Source organism: Osmia lignaria, chromosome 2 (genome assembly GCF_051020975.1).
Source record: "Osmia lignaria lignaria isolate PbOS001 chromosome 2, iyOsmLign1, whole genome shotgun sequence".
Taxonomy (NCBI): domain Eukaryota; kingdom Metazoa; phylum Arthropoda; class Insecta; order Hymenoptera; family Megachilidae; genus Osmia; species Osmia lignaria.
Genome location: NC_135033.1, coordinates 8,903,555 through 8,930,122, shown reverse-complemented (window position 1 = coordinate 8,930,122; position 26,568 = coordinate 8,903,555). Strand labels below are relative to the sequence as shown.

The window sequence follows — 26,568 nt, the reverse complement described above, 5'->3', positions numbered from 1 at the left end:
ACAGCAGCTTTGATGCTGAAATTTTTCACCTCGTTTCCCGAGAGCCACGCTTCGTTTTCTACGTAGACGAAAACCTGTCGGCGAAAGCGATATCGTTTATGAATTATTTTCGTTCAGTTCCTAGGCGTTTTCGGAGCAACTGTTATCCTGAAAAGTTCTGTTTCGTATTTTCATTTCGTTGAACCTGCCCGACTGACGTTGCGAGCAAAACAATTCGAAAACTGTATTTAGACTGTACGTTCATGGAAAAACAAGACTGTAGGATTTTTTATTCAAATGCCTTGTTAAATGAAACTATATTTTATACTATCTATAGATCCAGGTGAGGTGTTTTTACGATAGTTGACAGTTTCAGAAAGCAGGTGGGAATGAAAACAAGGCGAAATTGTATTCGGTGATCGAGTCGCATGTAGGCGTACAGTCACGCGAGCAACTCGTCTGGCAATCCAATCGGGGGATCAAAAGGTTGACTCCGCGAAAGCCGGCTACGATTGTACGTTCGCCTCGTTGGAAAACTCGTTGTCGATCGCGAGGAACGATACGCACAGGCCGTGATGCGAGGGAAAAGAGAGGAAACGGAAGAGGAGGATCGCAGAGCGCGGAACTTTGAGCGACCGGTAAAAGCATTAACTCGTCTCTCGGAACGGAGTACGATCGACGCGTTCTCTTTTCGCTGCTGCGATCACCCAACACGATAACCGACCACGACGGCCACGTCATCGGCTGCAGCATCGGAAGCGTCCGCATCCAGACGTATGGAATTTTATATGAACCTAGAGAACACGCCAGATCGTATTTCGTCTGTCACCGGAAGAACGTACCGTGCGCGATGCAGTTTCGGCAATTCCGTGCCTTTTCGCGCAGATAATAACGGGAGAGGATATGATTTTTCGATTCTGAACCTCTTTGCGATTGTACATTTCATATTAACGTATAGGTTCATTAAAAATTGCCTCCGGGGAACGGATGAAATTTTCAAACGAACGGTGAAACTTTAAAGGCATTTTGGTTGGAAAATTGATAAATGAATAAAAGTGTTAATGAAAGTCATAAATATGGAAATTATCATAAAGCTTCGTTTTCTAATTAAGCCTTCTGGACGTAAGCTTTGACGAAAAATATTTAGCGAGCATCGACTATTTAACAGGATGACTACGCAGGTATTCAGCAATGACTGGCATTGATTATTCCGTGTGAATATCAAGCGTTGATCAACGATATTCGCGAACAATTATATCGGAGGCGACACGGCCGAAAATTGAATCGAGGCACGGGAATAAAATTTTCACAGGCAATCGAATGTATACACACCGGTACGCGTACGGTGAGTACACGCGAACTAAAAGAAATTTCCGATAATAAATGCTCATCGATATTCCCAGCCACGTTTTACGCAATTATTGGCCGCGTATCTCGATTCAAAAACGGGAATATCAAATATCTCGACTGTTCCAGTGTGCCTCCATAGTGGCGGCTTTTCCCGTAAACATCGGTAATTAGTTTCCCTAGAAAACGATTTCATCCACATCGGTTTTACGCAACCGGCACGAAAATCCCGCGAAGCTCGCGAATTAACCGACAGATTTCCCTGCTTTTCATCGTGAAACGAGATTTGCTCTCGGGCATATTTGTCAGACGAACCTCCCGTGTTCCTTGAAAAGATCCCTTTTCCGTTGGACAAATTAGCATCGACGGTGATGGTTTTCCATTAACGGGGCCGATCGTGCCCCGGGCGTAACCGGATTCCGTGACGAACCAATTTCTTCCGGCAACAGTCACTCTGTTTCATAAAATGACGTAATCATGGGGAAAAATTCACGTTCTCTGTTTAATCCATTTAGCAAGGAAAATGGGAATCGATTGAACTTCTCGAAAGAAACAATTATAACCGCGTCGGTCAGCTTTCAAATTGAAGCACACTTCGTCGATAATCCTCCGGCTCGATATCGAGCCGTCGAAAACGCGAAAACATACAGACAGGGAGACAAAGTGGTCGCTGGTAATCCGATGTCCTTTTAATTTCTCTCGATTAACGATCGACCCTGCCCGGTCGACCAGTTTCTACCCGTGGAATACTGGTTCGAACGATGCGCACACAATACAATCCAGCATCCAGTTCACCGTCGATCAAAGATCTTATCAACGATCAAATCGGCAGATACGACTATGTCGACTGCGTGTTTGTTTTTTTTTTTTTTTTTTCGTTTTTTTACGAACGCTCACGAAAAATCGAATACATGTGGGCAACAGAAATCGTCCCTCGAGGGTGAAGTAAACAACGGTCGACGCATATCGCGCGCCAACTGACGTTTATGTATCTTTTATCCTAGATTTGCCTGTTTTTTTTTTTTTTTTTTTTTTTATTTTGCTCTTCTTGTTCATTTTCTGTCGCGTTTAATGCCTTCGTTTATCGTCGAATCGCTTCGATGGAACAGTAGTATCGATCACGTGTCAGTGAAAACAATCTCGATAGCGTATCTGGCTGACCAACCATCGACTGATTCTACTGATCACAGTAGACTGCGTTTTATTTATTGCCTTTTTTTCACTACTTTCACATTACTCCTATGAAAATTTCTCCTCGAAACCTGCGGAACGCTTGGCATTTCATAGGAAAAGAAATCTAATGGACGACACTATTAACAGAATCTGTGTTCAACGTTAAATGTAAAAAGGCAGGCAGAAAGGAAAAACGCGACGTCCATTTCCCGTTGGCGGCGATAAACCGGATAATGGTAACAAATTGCTCGTACACCTCGCGCGGTCTTTACTCGTCGCAAGCGAGCATTTAAGATAAATTACAGTCATGCAATCGGTTGTATTCGAGCTAGCAACGCCACCGGGCTAGGGGAAATTTAAACATAACGTTTGATTAAACTGTCAGAGGATTATCAGGATTTTTCAATCAACCAGAATGAGTCGTCTCCCAATGGCGGTCTTTATCGTCGAAGACTATAATGACCCACGAACGATGGGATAGTCTATTTATTAACGTCACCGTGCTGACAGACAAACGTTCCAATATTTTACTCTACAATCGCAATTGATGCGAACTAATTGAACACGGTTCGACGATTCATCGTAGACATTATTTTTCCTTTATCGTCTACTATTTATAAATAAACAATTTAAGCAGAAAATTTCGTATAAAAAAAAAATTATTCAATCGTTTCAACGTATGGTTAAGCCATAGAATCCTTCTAAAGCACACCCGTACCATGAATTACGACTCACTCTGGATAATGTGTACCATTTGATCTGAAATCTACGATTGCACGAGTTGAACACTGTAATTTTCTGATCCGATCTATTTTACTCCCCTTTCTGTAAATGCGACTGATTGAACCCTTTTCTAAGGGTGAATTGAGGGATCGAGTGAGCTATTTTACAAAGTCGTGTACAATTGAAAAATTTCCAAGTAAATTGATACGAAGACTGGATAGAGTATCGTATAAATATTTATGCGATGGACAAAGTAGATTGAAGAAAATTCAACGGATCAAAGGTGACAGTGTAGATCGTGGCGAATCTAAGGATCTCTAAAAAATTGTCCTTTAAAAAATTCCCGCGTGAATACTTGAATAGGCGAGGTTGTCCAAAGAAACTTTCGCCGAGACACGACAAGCCGAATCGCTTGGTTCGTTCTTTCACGAAGCGTTTTCAAGCGAGTCTGCGAGGGAAAGAAGACATTCGAGGAGCTTTGATCGCGAACAGTCCCACGTAGAGAGTTATATACGGAAGAAGGTACGCACGGCTGAGTGCCTGGTTAGATGCAGAGAAGTGCATTTCCCTGCAGTAACCCCGGACGGCACCTACGGGTTGCAATCTTCCCTTTTGCCTTTCGCACCGACCTTGCGTCTACCGTCGAAACCCTCTGGAGTACCCGCGATCTTGCACGACTGACACACGCTTCTCACCAGGCTTGCCACTCGATCGTTTCGTCGTATCAACTAGATACGACTCGAAATTACCCTCGAGGCAGTGACGATTTCGTAGCCTGAATACGCGTCTGATATTCTTTCAGTGAAACGGCTCGATGAATCAAACGCGACGGGTCGCTTTGATGGACGACCACACTAGTTTGACGGTTAAAGTTTAACGATAATGGCTACATAATGCCTTCGTTAATGTTCCTAATATAAAATGGCTGATTGCTAGTTTAATCAGGATGATCGAGGGGATCGAATCGCGTTGCCGAGGAACAACGGGAACTACGAACGCGTTGAATCAACAGCTCGTTTGCTTTATTAAATTCTGACAATATTGCAGTGTATAGTGATAGATAGGCGTGCCAATAGGCAGGAACCAGGAAAACTAATGGCTACTAGCAAATTAATAGAGAACGCATTAGAATGTGTAACTCGTCGCGGTATAGATGTTGAGCGGAAGCGATTAAAATTGATCCTGCAATCAATTCGCGAACGATACCAATCGCGCGAAATGGTGTTAATCGCGTTCCATCCGATACACGTTTCTGAAAATCATTCTGGTAACTACGCTCGTCCTGTTTCCTTTTTAAATATCGTCACGGATATTAAATAGAGTTCTTAATCGGAAGATGTACAACGTTGTTCCGCGAGATACAAAGCTCGATATTAGTCTTGCGTTCAGAGAGATACAACATAATTGCAAGAAAGAAATTCATGGCGGAAGAAAAACATCCGGGACACCGACTACATTCTTTGGATTAATAAGCTCCTTACCCAGGAAGGTCTTAAAAGAAGAGAACGAAGAAGGATACAAATGGTAGAAAGAATGGCGAAGCTGGATAAAGCTGAAAGAAAGCAGATACAAGGGATGCGGATACTTTAGCTATCGCAGACTAAAAAATAAAGAGAAATGCAACATATAAATTCAAGTTGAATTCTTATTATAATAGAAAAATGCAATGGCTCAATTGTATGTCGCAGAGGGTGATTAGATGAAATTCCAGGACAATTATCAACCCAAAAGCCGAAAGAATATCAGGCACGCTCGGTGTTTGCGAGTTCTAAACAAAAGAAGAGGAAACTTGGGCTGACAGAGCTAGTGCAAGGAACACGAGAGCAACTTTCTCTATTTCCAACGCGAGATTTCGACGAAGAGACAACGCACAGAAGCACCGTTCCAGATTACGTTTCGCCAGCAGAAAGAGAAAGAGAGACTTTTGACGTCAGTTCTCGACACACATCCAGGCGTCGTTAACGATATGTAGATCGCCGTCTGCGACGACCCGGAATTACACGCCGCAATCCAGCGTCGGAAACGTCCGTGAAAAGAAGAAGACCCCTTACTAGAATTTTCAGCTAGAAAGAGGAAGAGAGAGGGATTCGCATTTTCGTGAAAAGAAAAAAAAAAGAAAAATGAAACAGGGCCAGGTAGAAGAGGAAGGGGGTGTCCTTAAGCGTAGAATCGCGTGCATCCCGACTGTGTTGCCCTTCCGAGCGAGCATTCATCGGCAAAATGTCGTTTCTCTTCGCGCAGTTACATCGTTGAATGAATTCGCGAAAGAATTCGTGCGGCACGGCAGCCATTCTATTGTTTCCCGGTCCCTTTGAATTCCCTTTCGCGGCACGATTTTCCTCCTGTTTCTTATCCCGTCCCTCTCTGTTTGTCGGATATTTTTCTTTCTGTTTCTCTGCCTCGTCTTTGACCGTGTTTCCTGCCGCGATGACGAGGAGTGCGCCGCGTTCTTTCGCAGCGTTTATACTCGTTCCCGAGCGAAATTCGTCCGGTGGGAAGAAGAAGCTTCGCGTCCTCGTTCTTTCGCTTTGATTAAGTAGCTTCCCTGAAGTAACTCGAGCGAAGGATAACGTTACGAGAGAAAGAATGCGAGGAATAATAAGGAAGATGTTCTTTTCGGAATCTAATTGACTCCGCTCTATTCAGAGTTGTTTTCCCGCGACAAATTTTTAACGTCTAAATGTCGTTACTTGAAATACACGTAACGAGACGCGACGATTTAATGAGAATATTATTGTTGCTAAACCGCGAATCGATACCCGCCGTATCCCCAACTGGAAGCCTCGGTATCACCCCTCCAAACGAATTAACCGAAGCGCATTATCTTCGTGCAGAAGGGGTGAAGTTAATGGAAGACAAACAACCGAGCCATCCTGAACAAGCTTCGCGTGCTTTGTTTGCGCGCGAAGTAAGGGAAAAACGGAAGCTAGATGGCCGTGACTGAATCCTGCGGTCCGCCACCGCCCCGGCCATCCCCTTTGTATCTTGCGGATTTCTGTCTGGTTAATTGTACTAACATACAATTAAAAGCTTACATTTGATAATTAACCGTTCGTATCCCGGACAATTTCGGTTTAGAAAAGTTGCTTGGGATATACGACGCTTAACCGCGTGAAATAGAAGATCGGGTGAAGTTAAACATTGTTGAAAACTTCTCGGTGCACGTACACGCATCAGGGTATAAAGTAAATAAAAATTCATGGCTGGTATCGACGCGTTGAAAGAAGGGAAGAAATACGATATAAGAGAGAAAAGTGGGTTTCGTTTGAGAGAAAAAGGTCGGACGTAACCTGGAGCTGTTTTATACCCTCTTCGAAGGATCGATCTTACACCTATATCTTTTAATCTATTGCGTACCATTCGCGGGGAAACGTGTAAATTGTTTGAAACAAAAACGAGGGAATTTGAAATTCTACAGGCAACTGGAGAAACAAGAGAGAAGGGTGAACGATAAAATGAACGCAGGGTGAATTCGAAATTCCTAGCAAGGGTCAGCAATATCCGTGGCCTTATTGAATCGTGTACACCTCTGATACGATTGAATACAGCCCGGAGGATGTGCGAAAAATAATCTAAACCGAAGTGACTCGTCGCTGGAACGCGGATTCGAGAGAGAGATTCTCACGAGTGGATCGAGAATTCCAGGTATTGGTGATAGTCGTTCGCGAATTTCATATCGGGCCAGGCGCGTTCATTTTACGAGCTGTGTCACGTTCTTATGGACCGAAAGTGTCTGAAAATTTCTCACGAACGACATTCGCAGGGGATCGCGCTGGTGTTGAAATTCTACTAATATCGAACTATGTTAGGAATTACAGAAAAGCGAACAAACTTTTCCTCTTATTTTCCAAACTTTACGTAGACAAAGTTTCCTTCTTAACCTAGCTTCAACCTATTCTTACTATTCGCGTATATAGGTACGAAAGGTTGACAGGCAATTTTCCGAACGTTAATTGCTTCAAACACCAAGCACTTTATTTAGCCGGCAGATGAAAGAAACAAAAGAAGACGGTGTAGAAAGATGAAACTTCCAGTCGAATCGAAAAAACTAAACTGCCATTGAAACGGTTGTACCAGTTGATGGAAACTCTTAACAGTTTCTCTTTGTACCGAGAATCCTCTTTACGAGTATACTCGTTCCATTCCGCGAAGAAGAAGCACCCTTAAAAAGACTAGCAAAGTCGAGCGATGGTTTTATCCGCGAGTTCGTCCCGTAAACGCTTGCGATACGTTTCCTATAAAATTTTAACGAAGGTGACGAAAGCATTCGCCATCCGCCTTAGTGCCCAAGGAAGATCGAAACTCGCGCAAACAACTCACCCTTTCAAGCTAAACGCTCCCCTTTTTCGGATTGAAATCACTCTGCTCGTTTACCGTCGATTGTGGGATAGACAATAGGATATTTTTCTCCAACTTTAGGACATCGAGTCGCGAAAGCTAATTTTGTTTCCAAAGAAAAAAGGATAAGAAAAGAAGAAAAATGAAAGAAGATTTCATAAAGGTCATCTCTTTCGCGACTGGAACAGGAGAAACAACCTGCCGCCGTTCTAACACACAGGTATCCTTGTTCCTTTTCCCCTTTCGCACGGTTTGCCAGATCTATTCAATTTACTTTTTCTCCAACAACGGCAACAAGGAATCCGCTTGCAACAAAAGAACCGTGCTGCGCTGCTAGCCAGAAGGGCGAGGGTGTGTACGAGAGCCAGGAGGTAGAAAGAAGTGCAGGGAAGAGAATTTTCCTCGGCAAAAGCACACGTGGAGGAAGCCATGGACGGTGCTTAAAGCTGCGAGGGTCCTTTGAAACTTTACAATTTCATTCTTCCAGACGTGGACGAGCGCGAAGATTCCGCGCGACTCTCGTCCGCATTTTTATCTCGCCCTCTTTCCAGGCTGGCCAGCCTTTTTCTCTTTGCCGGTTCAAAGGACACGTGTGTAGTCACGTAACCGGAATCATTTTACTCGGCTCGAAAGCACGTGTAACGCGCAAACGTCAGGTTAAATCCATTTAGGTGATCCCCGTGGCTACGTTGTTTGAAAGCCAATGGAATACAAAGATTGCCATACGAGAGTAACGGTGTCAGCGAGGTAAATCTAAGTTTATACGATGACGTAATTTGGAGAAGCAGTCGCATAATTCGGTCGGTGAAATTTTTTTCACCCTCGATTCAGACGGTACCGCGAGCAGGGGAGATTAAAAGTTTCATCATTTCAGAGGCTTCCTCTCCGGTCTGGCCGAGTTTTCGTCGCAATTTTCGGTGCATGCTCGAAGAACGAACAACTCGTATTTCATACTTGATATATGCACGGGTATAGAGGAAGGATGGGGGATAGGATAGAGAAAGCATCGCGTTAGCCTTAATTAGTGCACGCGTGTGCAGCCAGTTAGCGCGAGCAAGTGTAATACATTTTTAAACTAATTCCACGGCCGACGAAACTCACGTACCGCATCACCGGGCAACACGACGAGTTTAGGACGTGCGATGAAAAAGTTTCTTCCAGGGATCGAATCGTGTTGCTCGGGATTAAAATAATTATATTCACGTTTAAGTTAGCGCGTGGATTCTTGACGAAAAATATTTTATATCCATCCCAAAGCGTTCTGGGTTGAAAGGGTTAAATCCCTGAAGAAAAAAGATTTTTGAAATTTCGATCCGGTCGATCAAAAGGTTGTGCGTTGCAAAGCGGAAAAATACCGGTGAAATATGCGAGACCCATCAAAGAGACGGGTTGGTAGTAAAAAAATATTCTGGCAGAAAAATCGTAAACACGTCGAGAGCTGACACGTATCGTTGCGTTGGAGAGAATCACAAGGGAATATCTAAATGCAGCCACAGCAACACACCGATTGATGTTACATCGACAAGAGATAATGGTGTCCAAACAATGTTGCACGCGTCAAAAGCAACGAACGTTAAAACTGTTGTTTGTTGTCGAACGAACGCTTTTGGCCGGTGATAGCACGTCGCTAATGAGACAATTTCATTCGTCGGAAAATTCGAGCGGCAATGAGGCAAACGTGGCACAGCCGAATGGAACAACGTGTTCCCAGATATTTTCCCTCTAAACGGGTAAACGTGTCATTCCGCTTTCAAACGAAAGCTTCGCCAAGTCTATTTGCTTTACAGATTGTTGAAAAAAAAAAAAAAAAAGGCAGAGTTGAAATTTACCGAGTATTTCAGGTGTTCCCATCAAAATGTAAAAGTATAATAATATACGAAAAGGAACAAACAGGTTTTCAATCAACTTTCAACATTTCTTAGAAACAGAATAGAGCTCCGAGTCTCGAATTCCTCTTCAACGCCTGCAGAAAGGATCTGCAAACAATTCTACAATTTCTCTCTTCCAAAGCACGCCACATATACCGATATTGTTTGAGGAGAAGCGGCGAGTTATTTCACCGAGTAAGAAACCCAGAGAAATTTGTTCGAGCAACCATGGATCGAAGCGTTTCCACCTGGTCGGTGCTCGAGGATCCACGCTCGATAAATGGATACCATGTTGCGCCCAATATTGCAATCGAAAAACGGCGCTGATGAAATTTCGTGACAATCTCATATTCTTTTCAACAGCGTTACACAGAAAAAATCCATAATACTCCAAATAAAATGAGAACTAAAATTTCAACAGGATCTTATCCCCGCTTTTTTTCCATTATTCGTTGCGTGAATGGGATAAAGAATGAAGAGAAAAGAAACGCGAGAAGCTTTTACCGCGAAATGTCTTCAGCTCGTTAGAGACTTAACGAGAAGGAACGCGGTGGGCAGGTGCAAAGCGTAGGGTGAAGAAGTGAAAAAGCGAGAGAGGGCAAAGCCGAGCGTACAATCTGCTCGAGAGCTTTTCGAAGTTGGAACTACGCTCGGTAATACCGCTCCGACCGAATGGTCGAGTACTAATCCGAGTGTAATAATGGTGTCCGGGCTCGCAGAGAACGTACGTGAACGCACTACTATTCAGACTACTATTACCCGGCCAGCTGGCTCATCCACCTCCTTTCAAACTCATTGTACGATTTTTAATACATCGCACACGCGCCTGTACAACTCATTCTAGCCCCATTAGATACTCTATAGTCTATAGGCACGAACAACTTCAATGATCTTGGAACCTAGACTCCATTTTACTCCCCTATAGATACCAAAGATCCGTCCGAAAGGTCGGTGACGCAACCGACCCTTGAAGGGTTGGCTTCAACCCCCTATCCTGGTAACCAAGAATCTACTAATCTTTTCCTGGTCGTTTTAATCATAATTTGTCTGCGTAAATCTCTGACTGTTTAATAGCGCGTCAAATGACGCTTGTGATATTGGAAAACATTTTGTAAAGAGTTTTTCTAGCAGGTTATTAAAACGTTACCATAATATATGCGCCCTGTCAAGTGATTAATCGATGTTCAAAACAAGCCGCAAGATAGAAGCTCGGTTCATAATGCATTACAGTTTGAACAACGGAGAACGACAGTGAGGAATTACAGTCGGCTACGGTATTACGCGTTCGCGGTGAAATTTATGGGATACACGATAGATTTACCGCTAAGAAGCAGAAGGAAAATTCAGTGAAAGACGTGTCTTCGAATCGTCGGTGTTGTTTGATTTTCGACATTTTCGTTGAAGCGATAAAAGGAAAAGAAAAAGGGGAAGGTAGAAAGTGGCAGAAGATACGGTATGGGAAAATTTAGGGGAGGGATAAGGGAATGTTTTAAGCTGTTCATAAATCCAGTCGTTTCTCGCGTTCACGGTTTTCCTTCTTCTTAGCAGCCGTTCCATTTGCATACCAAAGACTAATCCGCGAGCGGGCCGATTGAAATGAAAATTCACGGTCCTGTCTTGAATCCGCTGCCAACGCGGATATCATTTCCTTCCAAGACGAACAAAGCTTTAACGCCGTACGATTTATTCGCGTCAGAAAAAAAAGTGAGAATGTAAAAGTAGACCAGAAGTTGAGAAATCGCGTTGGAAGGAAAAATAAAAGTACCTACTGGAACGTACAATTTTTCTACCCCCATAAAGGAATGATGCGCATAATCCTTTCTAAACACTAATGTTTTTCTTTCTACTTTTGTTACAGCGACCCCACCGTGGGTGAGGCAGGAACAACCGTGCCCGATGACTGGTGACTTTTGCATGAACGGGGGTACCTGCCTGTTTTTCGAGACCGTCGGTGAACCAGCATGCAGGTGAGCGATTTTTTTTCACTGTCGATCGATTTAATTATTCGCTTCGTCAACTATACGTATTCATTCGTTATCGATAATTTTGTTAACGAAAAATTGTTGATAAAATTCTTGGGAGCGAGTCGAAGGTAACCGGATAATTTCGATCGTCGATCAAAGGTGAACAACATCGTGAAGTTTGTTCTCGGCGTGAAAGAATAAAGGCGAGAGGGCAACGGGATGGAATCGCTTCGTTCCTGTTGAGTCTCATAAAAAATTCCATTCACTCCGGGTACCAGAATTTTTACGTTCTACTCGCCTCGTTTTTACATCCCTTCCGGTGGAAATTCGTACGTTCGAAATTTTTCGGCCTTCGTTGCTCGGTTCTTGCTTTTTATCGGTTCTTTCGAAAATTAAATTTCTCCGTCGGCACTGGTCTCTCCCAGCAGCGTGTCGGATAAAATCGATCTAGTACAGGTTTAATGAAAAAACTTTGAAGCTGGCGATGATCAGCGATCGTTCCACGAAATTAGCAGCTCGATCAACCGGCAACGAACGCGTTACTTCTTTCTCCGCTCTGTTCTACGTTCGATTTACTCTTGTTAGAAGAATCACGGGTATACTATAAGAGTGGAAAAAGTTGGCCGATATCAAAGCAAACACATTCGGTCGGCCAACATTTTCCCTCGATCTTCGCAAACACTCGACTCATTTTAATTTCAACGAAACGAGGAGAAACCACGACGGAACTCGTCGCTTTTACCTACCTGTACACGCTGCTATTATTTCAATGACGTGGGAACTTTCCTTTATTCCTCTCCTCGTCCCTAGCTCGTTTCATCCACTTTCCTTGAACGCATCGTGGAAACTGAAACAGACGTGAAACTCGTGAAAAAAAAAAAAGAAGAAAAATGTAACTTGCGGAGCATGATTTTTCTCGAAAACAGCAAACATACGACCGCGAGTATATGGGGTCATAAAGCTCTCTCTTTTAGGCATATATACGCCTTCAGATTGATCGTTTGTTACTTTGCTGCCCTGTTCTCAAACGGGAAAAAATAAAGAAAGAAAAGTTAGTGAAAGTTGAAATTTATTAAGGCATTTGCGTGTCGCAGAAAGGTCGATTATGAAAATTTATACAGGGTTTATTAATTGTTTAGTTAGCCTGCCCTGGTACTTGGTACAGCCAGAAGCTATTTCTTGGAAAACCACGTTCCCTTTAACCCTTGACCTCTGAAAAAGTATATACCGTGACCCTAGGCAAGGCAGTGCAGTATAGAGCGAGCACAGTGCACTCGGAACTTCTCCAAGTGCACTCTGCGACCTCCTGGAAATCCGCTCACACGTGACGTGCATACCGTAACGGTGGAAAAAATTTTTTTCGACAATAGATTACATCCTGAAACGGACTAAAAACGAGTCTTTATAAATAACTCTAACGAATACGATAAGGATGGTTCAAATTCGCTAATAAATCGACAGACCGGAGCGAAACCGGATCCTCCTTTCCCCGGGTTTGCAACTATTTCTTCTCGTTGTTCATAATAAATCATGGCTCGTATCTCGAGAGTACTCGATTTATGGATTCCCAGTGACTCGTCTTCTCGCGGAATAAATTTCCTCCCCGTGATCCCGATAAACTCGCTATAAACCCGCTCGGAATCGTAGGTAGAAAAAGAACGACGGCAACCGGGCGAAGTATCCGAAAAAATCGATGAAGATCGAGCAGAAAAATGACGAAGTCGAATGGCCCAGTTTGAAAGATCGCGGCACCGAATTCCTGTTTATAAATTGAACACGCGAAACGTTGTCGTGAATCGAGTATCCAGTTTATCGCAGCTGGGTCCCATCGCTTCAGTTTCCACCCTCTGCAATCACTGCCGATACCCTCTTGCAAGCCTCGCGGTACTTGGCCAAAATACACGGCGCGACGGGGACGATGCAAAGCTTTCGCGATCAGTCTGCTGCCGAGAGAAGCTCGTAAATCTACCCCGCTCGAGACTCTTCGTCGTATCCATTCCATTCCAGTCTCCACACCTGTGCAACACCTGTGATATTCCAATGCAGTCGCTGAGGAAAAAAGCACGAGTTTCAAGAAGGTTCATCTTGCGTTAATATCGGTGATGAATATAGACGAGAAATTTTCTTGAAATCCCCTTTCAATCCTCTGATCGCGTTAAATCGATAGACAAACGCGGGCAGACGTGCTTCGTGACGGGTGAAACACGAGGATTGACGCGTGCCAGGCCGCGAATACATTGATAAAATATTCGAAACGCGGCTTTCTGCTTCGGAAATATCGGATAACGCGGCGTGGAGAATGACGGGATGCTTGTCCAAGCCAGATTCGACCTGGAGGTAATTCGACATAGGTGAAAAGCTGACGCGCTATGATAACGCCATTCGTGGCAGATAAGGTGAACAAAAAGCTGAATATTAAAGCTGAACGAACGACCAGTGTTCCATCCCTTCTGGCAGGAAAGTTCCCTGAACCGGAAGGAAGGAAGGAAGGAAGGAAGGAAGGAAGGAAGGAAGGATGGAAAAAGAGGAGGAAAAAAGAATGAAAGCACCCTCTAATATCCAGTGCTTCACACCGTCGACCTCTCGAGCCGTTTTTTCTCTTCGTCGAGCCGTTTCCGTCCTAACCCTGGCCCATATACGCGAGAAAGCTCGCGTACTCGCTCGAAACTCGTCGCGTACGCACAAAAGCTGCTGCCGTCGTACAAAGTGTACCATCCTCCCCCTCGTCGTCGTCGTAGTCGTGTGTGCAATCATCGCCAACGAGAGAACGAGAAGTACGCGGCGACGATCTCCGGATGAGAATTCTCTTCCCCCTTTTCAGACGCTCATTATTTTAGCCGGAGAAACGCAAAAGCTTTTATTACGAAAGTGTCGGCTGACACCCATCCTCGCGAGCGTTCGATACGTTTTCTCGTAAGGAACACTCGTGAAATGATTCATTCGAAGTGGGTAAAGTAACGAGGTCGAGATTCTACCAAGGAAATTTGAACGCTTTAACGTTTTGAAAAACAGTACCTACACGTTCAGAAAAATAGCGCGTCTATACATTTAAACTGAAGATTTTCGTTTGACCTTTCTGTATACTTTAAATTAGAACCGATGGAAGTCTGCGGCTTTTATGCTCTTAGCTACCTTTACCTCGTTGAAAAGGTTCGTCCGTTAATAAGGACGATGAAAATTAACCAAGCTTAGTAGTGAAAGGTGCATAAATCTCGAGGAAAATTGGGTTGACGAGGTAGCAAGGATATACGTTCGTTATCAAAATTCCTCCAGCGATTCCTCTTTAATTTTCGAAGCGTAATTAGAGAGGAATCGCTGTGTTCGCATACGATACATCGAGGACGCTTCGCCCGGAACACTGTGTATCAGCATCGACGAAAAATTAATTGGTTCGCGCGAATCCATTTACCGGATGGAATTGAATTAATCGAGCCGTAATCTCGGCTCGCAAGCTTTTGTCTCGAACGCTTCGATCTATGCCCGGCACGATTCGTACACGCGAGCAGAAACTAGATATCCCGCGAAGAGTATAACCTGTTAGATTGATCATTCTGAAAACAGTTCATAGATTTCGTAAACAAGAAATCTAATAAAATAATATAAAATTGAACGAATGAACATTGTTTAGAAGATTTTTCCTTGAAAATAAGGAAACTATTCGGGAAGAAACTGGAAGTGAACGAGCTAACGTTTCAGAGTTACAAACCGCAAGAGATAATGTGCGGTTCAGAGACATTTAACATTCGTACCGCGTTGGGAAACGTTTGAAGCCGATCAGCAATTAGTTTTGCATAGTTTCGACTTCCGGAATTCACCATTCGTTCCTGGGTCCCGCATATTGCCTGCTCGTGGCTTTGGACAGACGATAGTATAAAAATAGAAAAAAATCTATATACTGCGAGTTAAATTTACTAATAGGATTCTTAAGAAAGGACAAGCTACGTAACCGCGTCGTATACTTTCTCGCCTAGCATTTAAGCAGGAAATAACTTGGTCGACCGCGATCAGCTAAAGCAACGAAAATACGAGCTACCAATTTTCCAGAGCTAACCTCTATTCGGTTGTACCGAGTGCCGACTAAATTCAACGTGTCGCCCGCAGACGGTTTACCGTTGGTCCGCGATCAGACTCGGCATTCCGCCGCGAAAAGCCCCGTATACCAGCTTGACGAAGGGGTGCACCACCGTAGAACCGCGGAACGCGTCGCTTTGGCCAAGAGAAAACGGTTTAAACGCTGAGAACACCGCCCATTCGAAGCTGGTCCTTCGCGTTGGTAATCGAGTGCTCGCAAGAACACCTCGAAATGCCAGCCAGCTTCGAGAGGCAACCACCACCATCATCCCCCACCGCCGTCATCATAGCTCCGCGGCAGCCCTTTCAACCCCTATTTACAATGGAACGGTCTCCCGTAATTTACCGAAGGAACGCTACGCGAACCGATAAACGCGACCCTCTATTGCCTTGCTACAGTCCTGACAAACACAACGTACACCTATGCGAAACTGATCAGAAATGTACCTTCGCTTGACGATAAAAATGTGAAATGATATTCCGTGCCCAATAAAATAAAGTTTGCTCGAGTGCAGCATAGGCCTCCGTCGGCTAAGAATTATGAGAATGTAATTCCGAATAAAATGGTCCCATATTTTTGGCTGGCAATGTATGTACAGGTGGAGCGCAGTTTACGGGTCGTAGAATCGCGTAATACTCTGAGGTGGTTGCGCGGGAGGGTAATCGTGAAACGGTCTCGTATCGAGACACCATTTCACCCGACTCAATTAACTAGTCGCTACAATGCGTGGTGAGTTTCATTTTTTTAAATAAAATTTCAATTTTTCCTCGGTTAAAAAAGAGAAAAAGCCTGTGACGGGTGGAGAACGTAATAAACGACGCTCGAGGGGCGAAAGGTCGAAGGAAATCGCGAAACCCTCGACCAATTATCCTGACTCTCGTCGTTAAAATAATTTCCCTTCTCGTTACAAATTGGATACGCTAATACATCCCTCACCAGCCTCGTCGGCGATGAATAAATTAAAAATAATAACGGTGATAATGATGACAGCTGAAGGAAGTTGTAATTATGATAAATTTTTAATATCCCTAAACGCAAGGGCGTACTTGTTAAAAACAACATAAATAGCTACGTTAAATATTGCAAACAATCATGTGTTAAGGGGTTTATCAAACAGCTAATAGTAAACACGCATTGAGAATCTTGGTGCACAATTTCTCGTCGACTATCGCCGCTTCGTATCGAACGTATAAATACCATTCACGTGACAGAATCGTGCGAGTACGGCAAACCGCGGGAACCCACCCCCTTGGAAAACGCAGCGGAGTTCGAGCTTTCGTGCCTCGACCGAGCATAAATTTTTCTTACGTCTCAGGTATAAAAAATATTACTACGGCAAAGAAAGCAGGTTTATCGGTGCGGAAACACAAAGACGACGAATTCATGGAATAAAGGAAATACTGATTTACTTTCCGCTGCAATTTCTCCCCCGAGTATTAATGCAAACATCTATATACTTTCGTTCCTTTCATTCTTCGACGGTTATTGCTAGAAATAAATCGGTAGACTTTCCAATGTGCCAATTTCTTTTTTTCATGATCCTTAAAATATTCAAAGCAAACGATGAATGCGGATTGACGAATGTGGATTATACTGAGGATTATACAGACACCCATTCCTAGTCTCAAGAATGTAGACAGAGGGGAACAGGCCGCAGGATGAATTATTAGGTTGCGCGGAGCAACGCAAAGTCCCGGCCACCAGTCTCTAAAGTTTTCACGAGGGACTTGATTCACGTTTAACGAGGTTCATCCTCGACGGGGTACAAAGAAACGCGTCTTTGAGAGAGAAGCGTCCTGCTCAACTCGTCTAACTCTTCTTCAATTTTCTTTTTCCACCTTCAATAAACGTTCAGAAATTGTTTCTCGATATAAAAGATGAACGTCACACTATCCTCGATTAAGAAAATGTTGCAAATATTCGTGGGTGATAAAGTCGCGATCAGGATGAAAAAGGATAGTTCGAAATCGCAGAGTCCAAGTATTTCGAGGAGGGTTCTTTTCAATCTTTACGCGGTGGGTTCGGTCCAGGAAAGGCAGGGTTTTGCAAGTCCAAAGGGTGGCTTATGAATGGGCAATTAATCCACGAAAACCAGCGGCGGCTCGGCGTGTCCTCGCTCGCGTGCTCCGTTACTCCACAAAGCCACCTAAAATCCACCCGTCTGCCCAGCTACGGTTACGCTGTATTATTCAAAGAGTGCCGCTTTATTCTCCGATAATGATTTATTTAGCCGGCCAACGCGCGCAAATACGGCTGGCTATGCCCTCGACTAAGCTCGCCCGTGTATCCCTTTTCAAAGGGCCCTTGGATTATCTTTGCGAGTCTTAATGGTGTTACGCGATACCTTTACTTCGTTCGAGCTTCGACAAGAAAATACGCCACCAACCACCACCATGGAATATTAAATTTTCACTTTGTCACTTTTTCTTCGTAAGCTTCGCGGTTGTTTTCGAAACTGTGTGTACATTTTCCGCGATAAAAGAAAAGCTTCGTTCAGAGATTATCGTTTTTATGAAATATTTTATTTCAACGTTTCGTGTTGAGATTTTTTATTTTTTATTTTTTTTTATTTTTGTTTAAATCAAAGTTAATGGCTTTGCACGAGCATTAATAGCAACGCGACAGAGTTGAAATTAATAAAATCAAGTCACGCGTAAGCGTCGAAATCGCGAGGATCCCTTTAACAACCCGAAACAGCCGAACAACATGCGAATCTCGTGACATATAATTAAACTATCATCTCCATATTCATGCGGTGTAAAAGCAAACTTCCATACTCATCCATATACATTGCTAAACAGTTGTCGGTCAGCTATTTGCATTCAGGTTATAGTCTTCATTAATCGGACCGGTGCTCGCATGTTAAAACGCAGAAATTTTACGATGGTTTTTTTTTCTCTCTCTCTCTCTCTCTCTTCCCCTCTGTATCGTTGACCTGTCGTTAACTTTCAACAAATATGAGCAACTCACGCCAAGCTCTCGGTAGAGGTTGAAAGGTAAATTTCGAAAATGAATAGGAATGAAAATTGAGCGTCGATCAGCCGCGTTGCGACGCGTTTGGTCGTTTGTTCGAAGGGTTAAGGAAGATTGTAGGTGGAAAAAAGTTGGCCAGGCAAAGGAGAATAAAGGTAAAGGAAATCGAAACGTCAGGAAGGGAAACGGTGTTGCTGTTGTAAGCCACTCGATGTTCCTCGCTCTGAACCGATCCACTTAAACCGATTCTGAAGGAACATTTCCAGGCGTGCCGTCGACACCCTTCTTTCGCTTTTCCTCGGGAAATCGGCTTCGCGTGAAAAACTCGACTGCCTTCGTTGTGGAAAATCGCTGCGAAGGACAGCTCGTCGAGCGAAGCCTGCTACCAATACGATAACGCGTTTTGACACGTAAAACTCGGTAGCAAATCGGTGCTACGGCGCGACGAAAATATACGACGAGACAGGGTGAAGAGGGAGGGCTGGAAGGCAGACGAAACGGAGTTACGCCTCTGTCTGAACGTGTCCAAGACAAAATAAACTCCCTTCGCGCTTCTCCTCTACTCTCCTCTACACGGTTCACACTGTTTCTCTGCTTTCCTGCGAAATCTTTCTCGTCGCTGCTTTTTCCAGACCGACGAGCACGCTAGAAAAGACACGCTGATCTTCACCGTGTCAAAACTACGCGAGCTAGCCGTATTTTTCCAGAGAATTCAGGAATAAAATGTCCTGTTTTCGCTACGTGTCTGTTACTCTTTATTTTCTTCTCTTCGACAATTTTCTTTCGATAAAATGCTATTGGATTGTGGCGTGCACTCGATTCTCTCTCAATTTGTATGCCGTTACGGTGAAGATCGAACGTTTGGAAACTTTGTGCACTTCGGTAGTCTGGAAGGGATCGAGGAACTTGATATTTCTAGGAGAGCGAATAAACGTTAATAGAAATGGTAGAAAGAATCGGTTGATACGGCACTGTTCTGGCCGAGGCGCGTCTTTTCGAAGAGAAAATAAAAGCTACCCTCTCCGTTCGTCGCGTCGGTCGCACGGAAGCTCGGATAGAGATTTTTTTCTCGCGACGCAGAAGCACGGTAGACAAGACGGTACCGTGGCCAGGGCTAGCCAAAACATTCGAGACTTGATCGCGAGCCAAAAATCTCGTCGTACCGCCAAAAAGATACACCTGGCCCATGGTGGTGGCGACTCGAGCCACGGGAAAAGAGGGAAACGATTCTATTTTTCACGATCTCGCCTGCCTCGTTTCTCGCCTCTTCTTCTCGTCTCGCCAACTAATAATCTGCCTACACGCCGTTTACGTTTCACAATTTTAGAAACAGAATCATTTGATAACATCATCTTTCGTCATTTTCACCTTGCAAAATTTAATTAATTAAATTCTGCGATTTAATTAACCGGATATTATTTTGCCCATAATGAAAATTCTACTCAACTTTCCGACCAGACGTTTGTAATTATCAGAATGCGAATGTAATCTGAAAATTGTTGCTACCAACTCTCTGTGCGATAGTAATATTTACAAGGCTGTTTCCATCGAATATACCCTCTTCCCTTTGCTTGGCGAACTTTTATTAATATCGTCGATATCATCGTCGCGACACATTCAACGCTCGTGATGTTTCGCGTGAATTTTAATAAGTACAAAGGTAGCGCGCACCGACGCCCTTTGTACGCGTGTTTTCCTCGCAGCTCGATATTCCATTATCATAAATTTTTCTCCTACACGTTACCGTTTCTCTTTTTTTTCTTTCTTCTTTTATACTTTTTATATTTCCCGTATAAGTAGATATGTATTATTCAATAAACGCTTGAAAAATATTATATTAGGTAATGAAATATGTTCTTGGTGGAAATAGGAGAAAGGGTTGAAAACTAATTATCTGGACATCTAATCAAGTGGTACAACTGCAAAGTGTACCATTTTCAACTCTATCCGTAGTTGTAGCCACCTAAACGAGAGACAGTAACAGTTTACGACGACACGGGCACGCTAGCTTTTCTCTGTTCTGTTTTTTTCTCTTGAAACTTCAATTTACGTCGCCAGATTGAATGGAGAGGTAGGCGAAAAAGCTGCACGAGTGTAGCATGCGACAACGTTTCGCGTATTTTTCCGAAAGTCTGGAAAAAAATGTTACGGACGCGTTGAAAGCACTCTCCATCCACTTCGGTTGGTCTTTGTTCGAGATAGAAAATACGGCCACCGACCGAACGTTGCTAATCCGTCGGATTATCGTCGAACGATCGCTTTCTTCGCGCTTGATTTATGCTGGCGTGCTAAAAGTGGATTTACACCTGGTAAAATTTCAACGCAAACCACCGGCAGAATCTCTGTCGAATTATGTGATCCCTCGATTCTTCTTTCTTTTCTTTTTTTATTTCGCTGTATAAAAATAAATCTTATCCTCTGGCGGAAAATTCGAACAATTTAAAACTTCCACGATCCAAAGTGAAATCCAATAAAAGAGCAGACTGAACGGTCCCTGATTTGTCATGTTCCGATGACCAACAGGCAGATACTTTCGAATTAGATGACACACGAGTATTATTTTTGAAATTCAATTTCGAGCGAGTTTCGGGGCTCGTAAATCTGACGGAAAGGATTTCGCGTAACCACACGCGACTGGCCAATCCTCTTCTAGAACTATTTGGGATAGATTCGGAAGCTCGATCGAGCGAAACCGCCACGAGCACACGGTATTTATATCTGAACCATGCGGGACGGCTGTGAATTTATTAGCGAACGGTCAACAGCTCAGAAATTAAAAAACAATTCCCTCCTAAATTTTCGGATGATCATCCCGCAATTACATATACCTTGATTTATTCCCAAAACTTTATCGAAACTCCGCCTCTGAAAATACAACGAATTCAACGGTGAAAAATGGAAAAAATATTTTTCCCTCGCGACGAGTACCATCGAAATTTCATCCGAAAAAGGAAAAATTCGATGGCGAGGAAATTGGAGAAACGAAGAGGATGGTAGTCCTGTAGCTGACTCAAGACGTTCGCCGACAGCGACTTAATTAATTAAGGTGAATCGGTACGGATTGTTCGCGCGTTTTACACTCGCCACGCTGACTAATGGCCCCGCTGATTAATACATCCTGCAGATGTTACGTAGATACGTAAACGTTAAGACTACCGGTGCACTCGGTTCTTGATTGAACTATTACGACGACAAGCTGGCCGATGTATTAAATTGCACGCTTCGATCTATCGGCTCTGGATAGCGCGTCTTATCACCTGACTATACTTCAAACTATTTTAGGCTTCCACTTAAGAGAATACGTGTAGCTGCTCCAATTTCTGCGATGATAATCACCGTTGAATGCACAGTCGAATGCGAGAATATTATATGCTGGTTAATTAGCAAAAGTGTGTTCATTAAGAGGACATTAAACATGCATTTCGATTTGATCGATATCACGGATAGAAGAAATAAATTTTCGAGTGGAAATGTTGACCCAACGATCGGCCAAGGGTTGAATCGAGTAAGGAAGGTTATATGTATAGGCGAGGCGAGAGAGGTTGGAAAAGTTAGTTTCGGTGACATATGTGGGCAACACACGTAGAGGCGGAAGTTGAGAGGGATCGGCTAGGACTCAGCCCTCTCTACGGGCTGCATGACATTTCCACCCCGTAACTATCTCGAACCGTCGTTTAAGGAAATAGAGCTGTCCAACGCAAGCACGCCTCTCGCCACGGTAACTCGGCTTTCAAGATGTGCCAATAAATGGTAATCGCCATGGAAGATGCGGCGTAACTGCTGTTAAGAACGGAAACGAGAACCGTTTCGCTTTTGCGATACACCTGAAAACTTTTCTTCTTTTCCTTTCCCCTTTCAATTTGTCACGGAAAATCAAACGTTTCGAAGTTTAACTAAATCCTGACTGTTCGATTTCCTTTAAAAAAAAAAAGGAAGCTGAAAATCCAATAGATGAAATGTATAAAACATGTGACGTTGCTTTTTTAATAAAATATTGCAGGGGAGATCTCAAATATTTCTACTTTTTGTTTAATTAATAACTGGAAAATGCGGGGAATTTCCTTTTACCGTTCCAAACGAAATGGTAAACCCAATGGTAACACTGGAATTATGAATATTAACAGTCTCGAAGTAGGTGCAGAAATGAAATATAGCTGATTTGGGGAGGTTAGCGTGAAAATTTGCTGTTTAAACGGTTGGAAAGAGAATCGATTTGGATTTTAATGTGTCGCTTTACAGGAAATTAAGTGGAATCGGCGTGGAAGGGCCGCGGACGCGTACAAGTCGGCCATTGATCGGTGGAAACGAATAATAATGAGAGGGGATTCGTAGCCTCGATCGAGGGTAATAAACGGAAACTTAATCAAACGACTCGACGCGTCGATCAATCCGATTGAAGTGCTTTCCTATGTAGCGTACACCGATCCGTGGTCGCCGATTTTTCAACGCGGATTTCCGCTGGATTTCGATCAGTCACGATCACCCATTCGAAGTAATTAATCGGTTTCCTGATGCGGCTTGCCACCCCCTTTCTCCCAGAATTTCAATATAAATATTACGAAATCGCAGGAAACGGTCCGTGGAACAGAACGACCGCAAATTTGTTCAGCACAGCGAATCCGCGAAATACCGTACGCTCGTTTGATTCGGGTCATCGCCGAACGGCGATTAAATAATTATTAATAATTACGGGCGTTCGCGTGAAACGAGCGGCAATCGATGCCGATTTAATTCACCGTGCCTAATTTGTGACACGGTTATTCGACGAGTTGTTGCGAGCCAAACAGTTTAGAGGGAAGAAGAAGAAGATAGGTGGAGGAAGAGGTGAGAGCTGTGGTGCGACCGCTGCGCTGTTCGGACAGCAAATTAATTCGAGCAACGGAACACATACTGCTTCCGACCAATTGCTTGCACCGATTCTTGAATGTAGTTTCATCGCGCGAAATTCGACCGTTTCGCTTAATTAAACGCTTCTCTAATTAATTAGCGAAAGATCGAGGGAGGAACAGAAACGTTCGAACGATGTTCCGAAAGATGCTCCAACGAATTTGTGAATAAAATTCTACACGCGCAGCGACTGTTTCAAATTTAATTATACCGCATTAATTACCATTCGGATAATGAGATTTGTTTTTCACTTCAAATTTCTCTATCAAATATTCAAACTAAATTTCACTCTCGACTCTTCATCGTCGGATCCAAATGCGGGAATCATCGTTCGAGCAAATTTCAGCTGAAACTTCCGGACCTATAGAGTCACATGTCGGAGATCTCTGCTAGCATCCGGATCACTTTCCTCCTATTTGCTACGAAAAGACAACGACGGAACGTTGAGAAAATGATCGAGGATGAACAGCTCTAGCCGACGTCCCAATTTCCCAGACAGTAACCTGTTCCAGCAGCTGGCACCCTCCGAGACATCGGCCTTTTCCCCTGTGACCCCAACAGTCAACTACCTCTCTTTCTCTGTCTGTCTCTTATCCGACTTCTCTTCATTCACCGATACCTCCGTACACCACGTCCAAAGGTTATGGTTCCGCATAAATCTACTTATAACGGCCGGCAACTATTCGTCGACGTCCGACTATTTCACCAACTTCTCCGTGACATAAACGCGAGACGTAAATCGTGCCTTCGTGTCAGATAGGGGTGGGTTACTACCTGGGTTGCACTATCTAGAAACCTATCATTGCGCTAGTAATTTTCTCTGATATCCGTATTCTTCGAATACTCTTCAGACACCTAATTACAACAGACAGTTATACTCCATTCAATTTCACTGATAACTCGTTTGAAAGGAAATCCAATCGTTTCTATCGAAGATAATAGAAGGTTCGAAATGTCTGAAGTAGTAAGTTGAAAGCTAACAAGCCCTAACTAAACGTTTCATCGCGATCCGATACACGGCAATCTGATCCGAAGCTTCTATTAATGTGATTATAATTCCTGACCAGAGATCCCTCTCCGTGGCCTGAAATTTCCACCGCACAGGGACAGCTGTCGACCGTAGAAACTCACCGCTAATTGCTTCGACTGCGATTAACCCTGCGCTCGTAATATATCATTCGAAGAAGGGTGGGAGGTCGGCTAGTGAAAGACACCGGATTAAGGATAACCAATCGATAGTTCCGGCTTTCGTCGTTTATCAAATCGAGAAATGAATCGCTCGAATGTAATCGGGAACGAGGGAAGTTCGAGTAGCCAGCCGGTTGTATCTTCATGAATTAATAACAACAGTTTAAGCAAACACAATCTTCTTGTCGCGACAAGCGACAGACGTATCGCAACAGTGTCGTTATATTTATACAAGCCAGTTTGTAAGTGAATGGCTCGCAAGGGGGTGAATAGAAGCTGTCCGTGTCGGTAAGGGAAGGCGTGGAAGGGGGTGGTTTCTGGTAACTTTGTTCGAGCTCTGTTGGTACACCAAGAGGGTTGGATACATACGTATGAGCCTCGATGGATGCAACCGCCATACGACCGAGTAAGTAACCCAGTTTTACTCGTAGAAAGCTATCCATGCGAAGGGTGAAGAGTAGCAATTTCTACTTTTCAAATAAAACACAATGTATCATCGAGAACGCGATACCGCGTGATGGATAAATTTCTGCCCGAGTGCTTGTCGCATTCGCGACACTCTAGCACAGGGACGCAAACACTTTCGACCAGTAGTGTATTATACAAATGCATCCCCGTGTACACTCGAATAATTTCAAAAAGAAACAACGGACCGAGAAACGAGGGAAACCGGATGCAGAAGGGAAACGAGACGGACGCTGATAAAAAGGATGATGGAAGAAGGAAGATAAAAACGAGAAGGAGAGAAAACGAAACGGGGGGAAAGGGTGTGGTTGAACGCGAGAAAGAGAGAACGAGCAACCCCCGCTCCCTTTTAAAGTGTTATCTTTGAAATTGCGTTTCGTGGGAACGTTATTAAATTAAGTAAACCGCGAAAAAAAAAAAAAATTTCTTTCGAGCTGCCTGCCGTATACAGGATGGTATGTTTCTACTGTAGTTACAGACTGAGCTGTGGCATATATGGGAATTAATACCGGAGGAAAACCACCATCCTCTCTTTCATCCCTTCCCTATTTCTCGTTGCACACAGTGAACATCGACTTTCTAACCCTCTCATCTCTACGCCACAGTCGTCCACGACCACCGCATAAAAAGGTACTTTTAATTTTGCGATCGTAATATACGAAGCCAACCCTCTGCCTCTAAAGACCATCCCTGAAATTGTGGTTAAGGGTTTAGACCGCCTTGACCAGCTCAAAAAGTACCCTCTTCCTACGAATTCATTTCTATGCGACAAGAACACTTTTGAAAATGAATTTCTTTTTTCCTTTTTTATCATTTTACACGACTCTTCAGAGAATTCTTTGATTGTAATTGATGGTACGTTAATTGCTACGAAACTTCGTAACAAAGAAAAGATCGGATATTAACAAGACGCTACGTTTTACGATTTCTCTTAAGCTCTATCTCGATTCGCTAATTATTCAAAGGAGAAAAGGGGTGAGTTCACCCGGTGATGGGTCTGAAAACAAAAATCACCCTTTTCACAGGCGGCAGCGAGAAAGAATGAACGGACTTGTGAGAAAGTTCGCAAGTAATTTTTCTCTTAATAGAAGACGACGTTCTTAAAGCGACTCTGCTTTGATACTCGACTCGCCAACTTTTTTATTCCCGGGAAGTTTGACACTTTCGTCAACTCGCTACGAAAAGGGTTTCGATGTAGAACCATTAGATAAAAAAGAAAGGAAAAAACCGTGGTTATCAAAGAGGTTAAAAATAATAAAAGTTCTAGGAAGAAAAGTGAAGATCACCATCGGTATCTACTCGTAGAAACATAAATTACTCGCGTACCCCTACGACAACGAATTAACGAGCAATTTCTATTCACTGCGTACTTTTATTTTTTACGGGACCACGTAAACGCGCGTACAAATATCACACCTGTAACACGCTCGTCACAGGAACGTTATGGGTCCAGGGTACACCGTACTATCACGAGTTTACGAGCAACCGAGAAATCCTGTTCCCGTAAAACCTGTCATCCAGAAAAATCAGATTTTAACGATCGCCATGGACCACGTTTTTGTTTACACGGTGGCCTATACGTCACCGGTCG

At 43.5% G+C, this 26,568-nt stretch overlaps 1 protein-coding gene across 4 annotated transcripts in view; it reads left to right on the top strand.

The window, feature by feature from the left end:
- Positions 1–26,568, top strand: part of vn (membrane-bound neuregulin protein vein) — a 166,027-nt gene that overhangs the window by 120,735 nt on the left and 18,724 nt on the right. For all 4 annotated transcript variants that reach the window (XR_013063086.1, XR_013063085.1, XR_013063084.1 and 1 more), the window contains exon 4: positions 11,287–11,395. Coding sequence is in view for 1 of the 4 variants with exons in the window: in XM_034330107.2 (XP_034185998.2) it covers positions 11,287–11,395 (109 nt within the window). In the remaining 3 variants the exon portion in view is untranslated. The remainder of the gene's footprint in view (positions 1–11,286; positions 11,396–26,568) is intronic.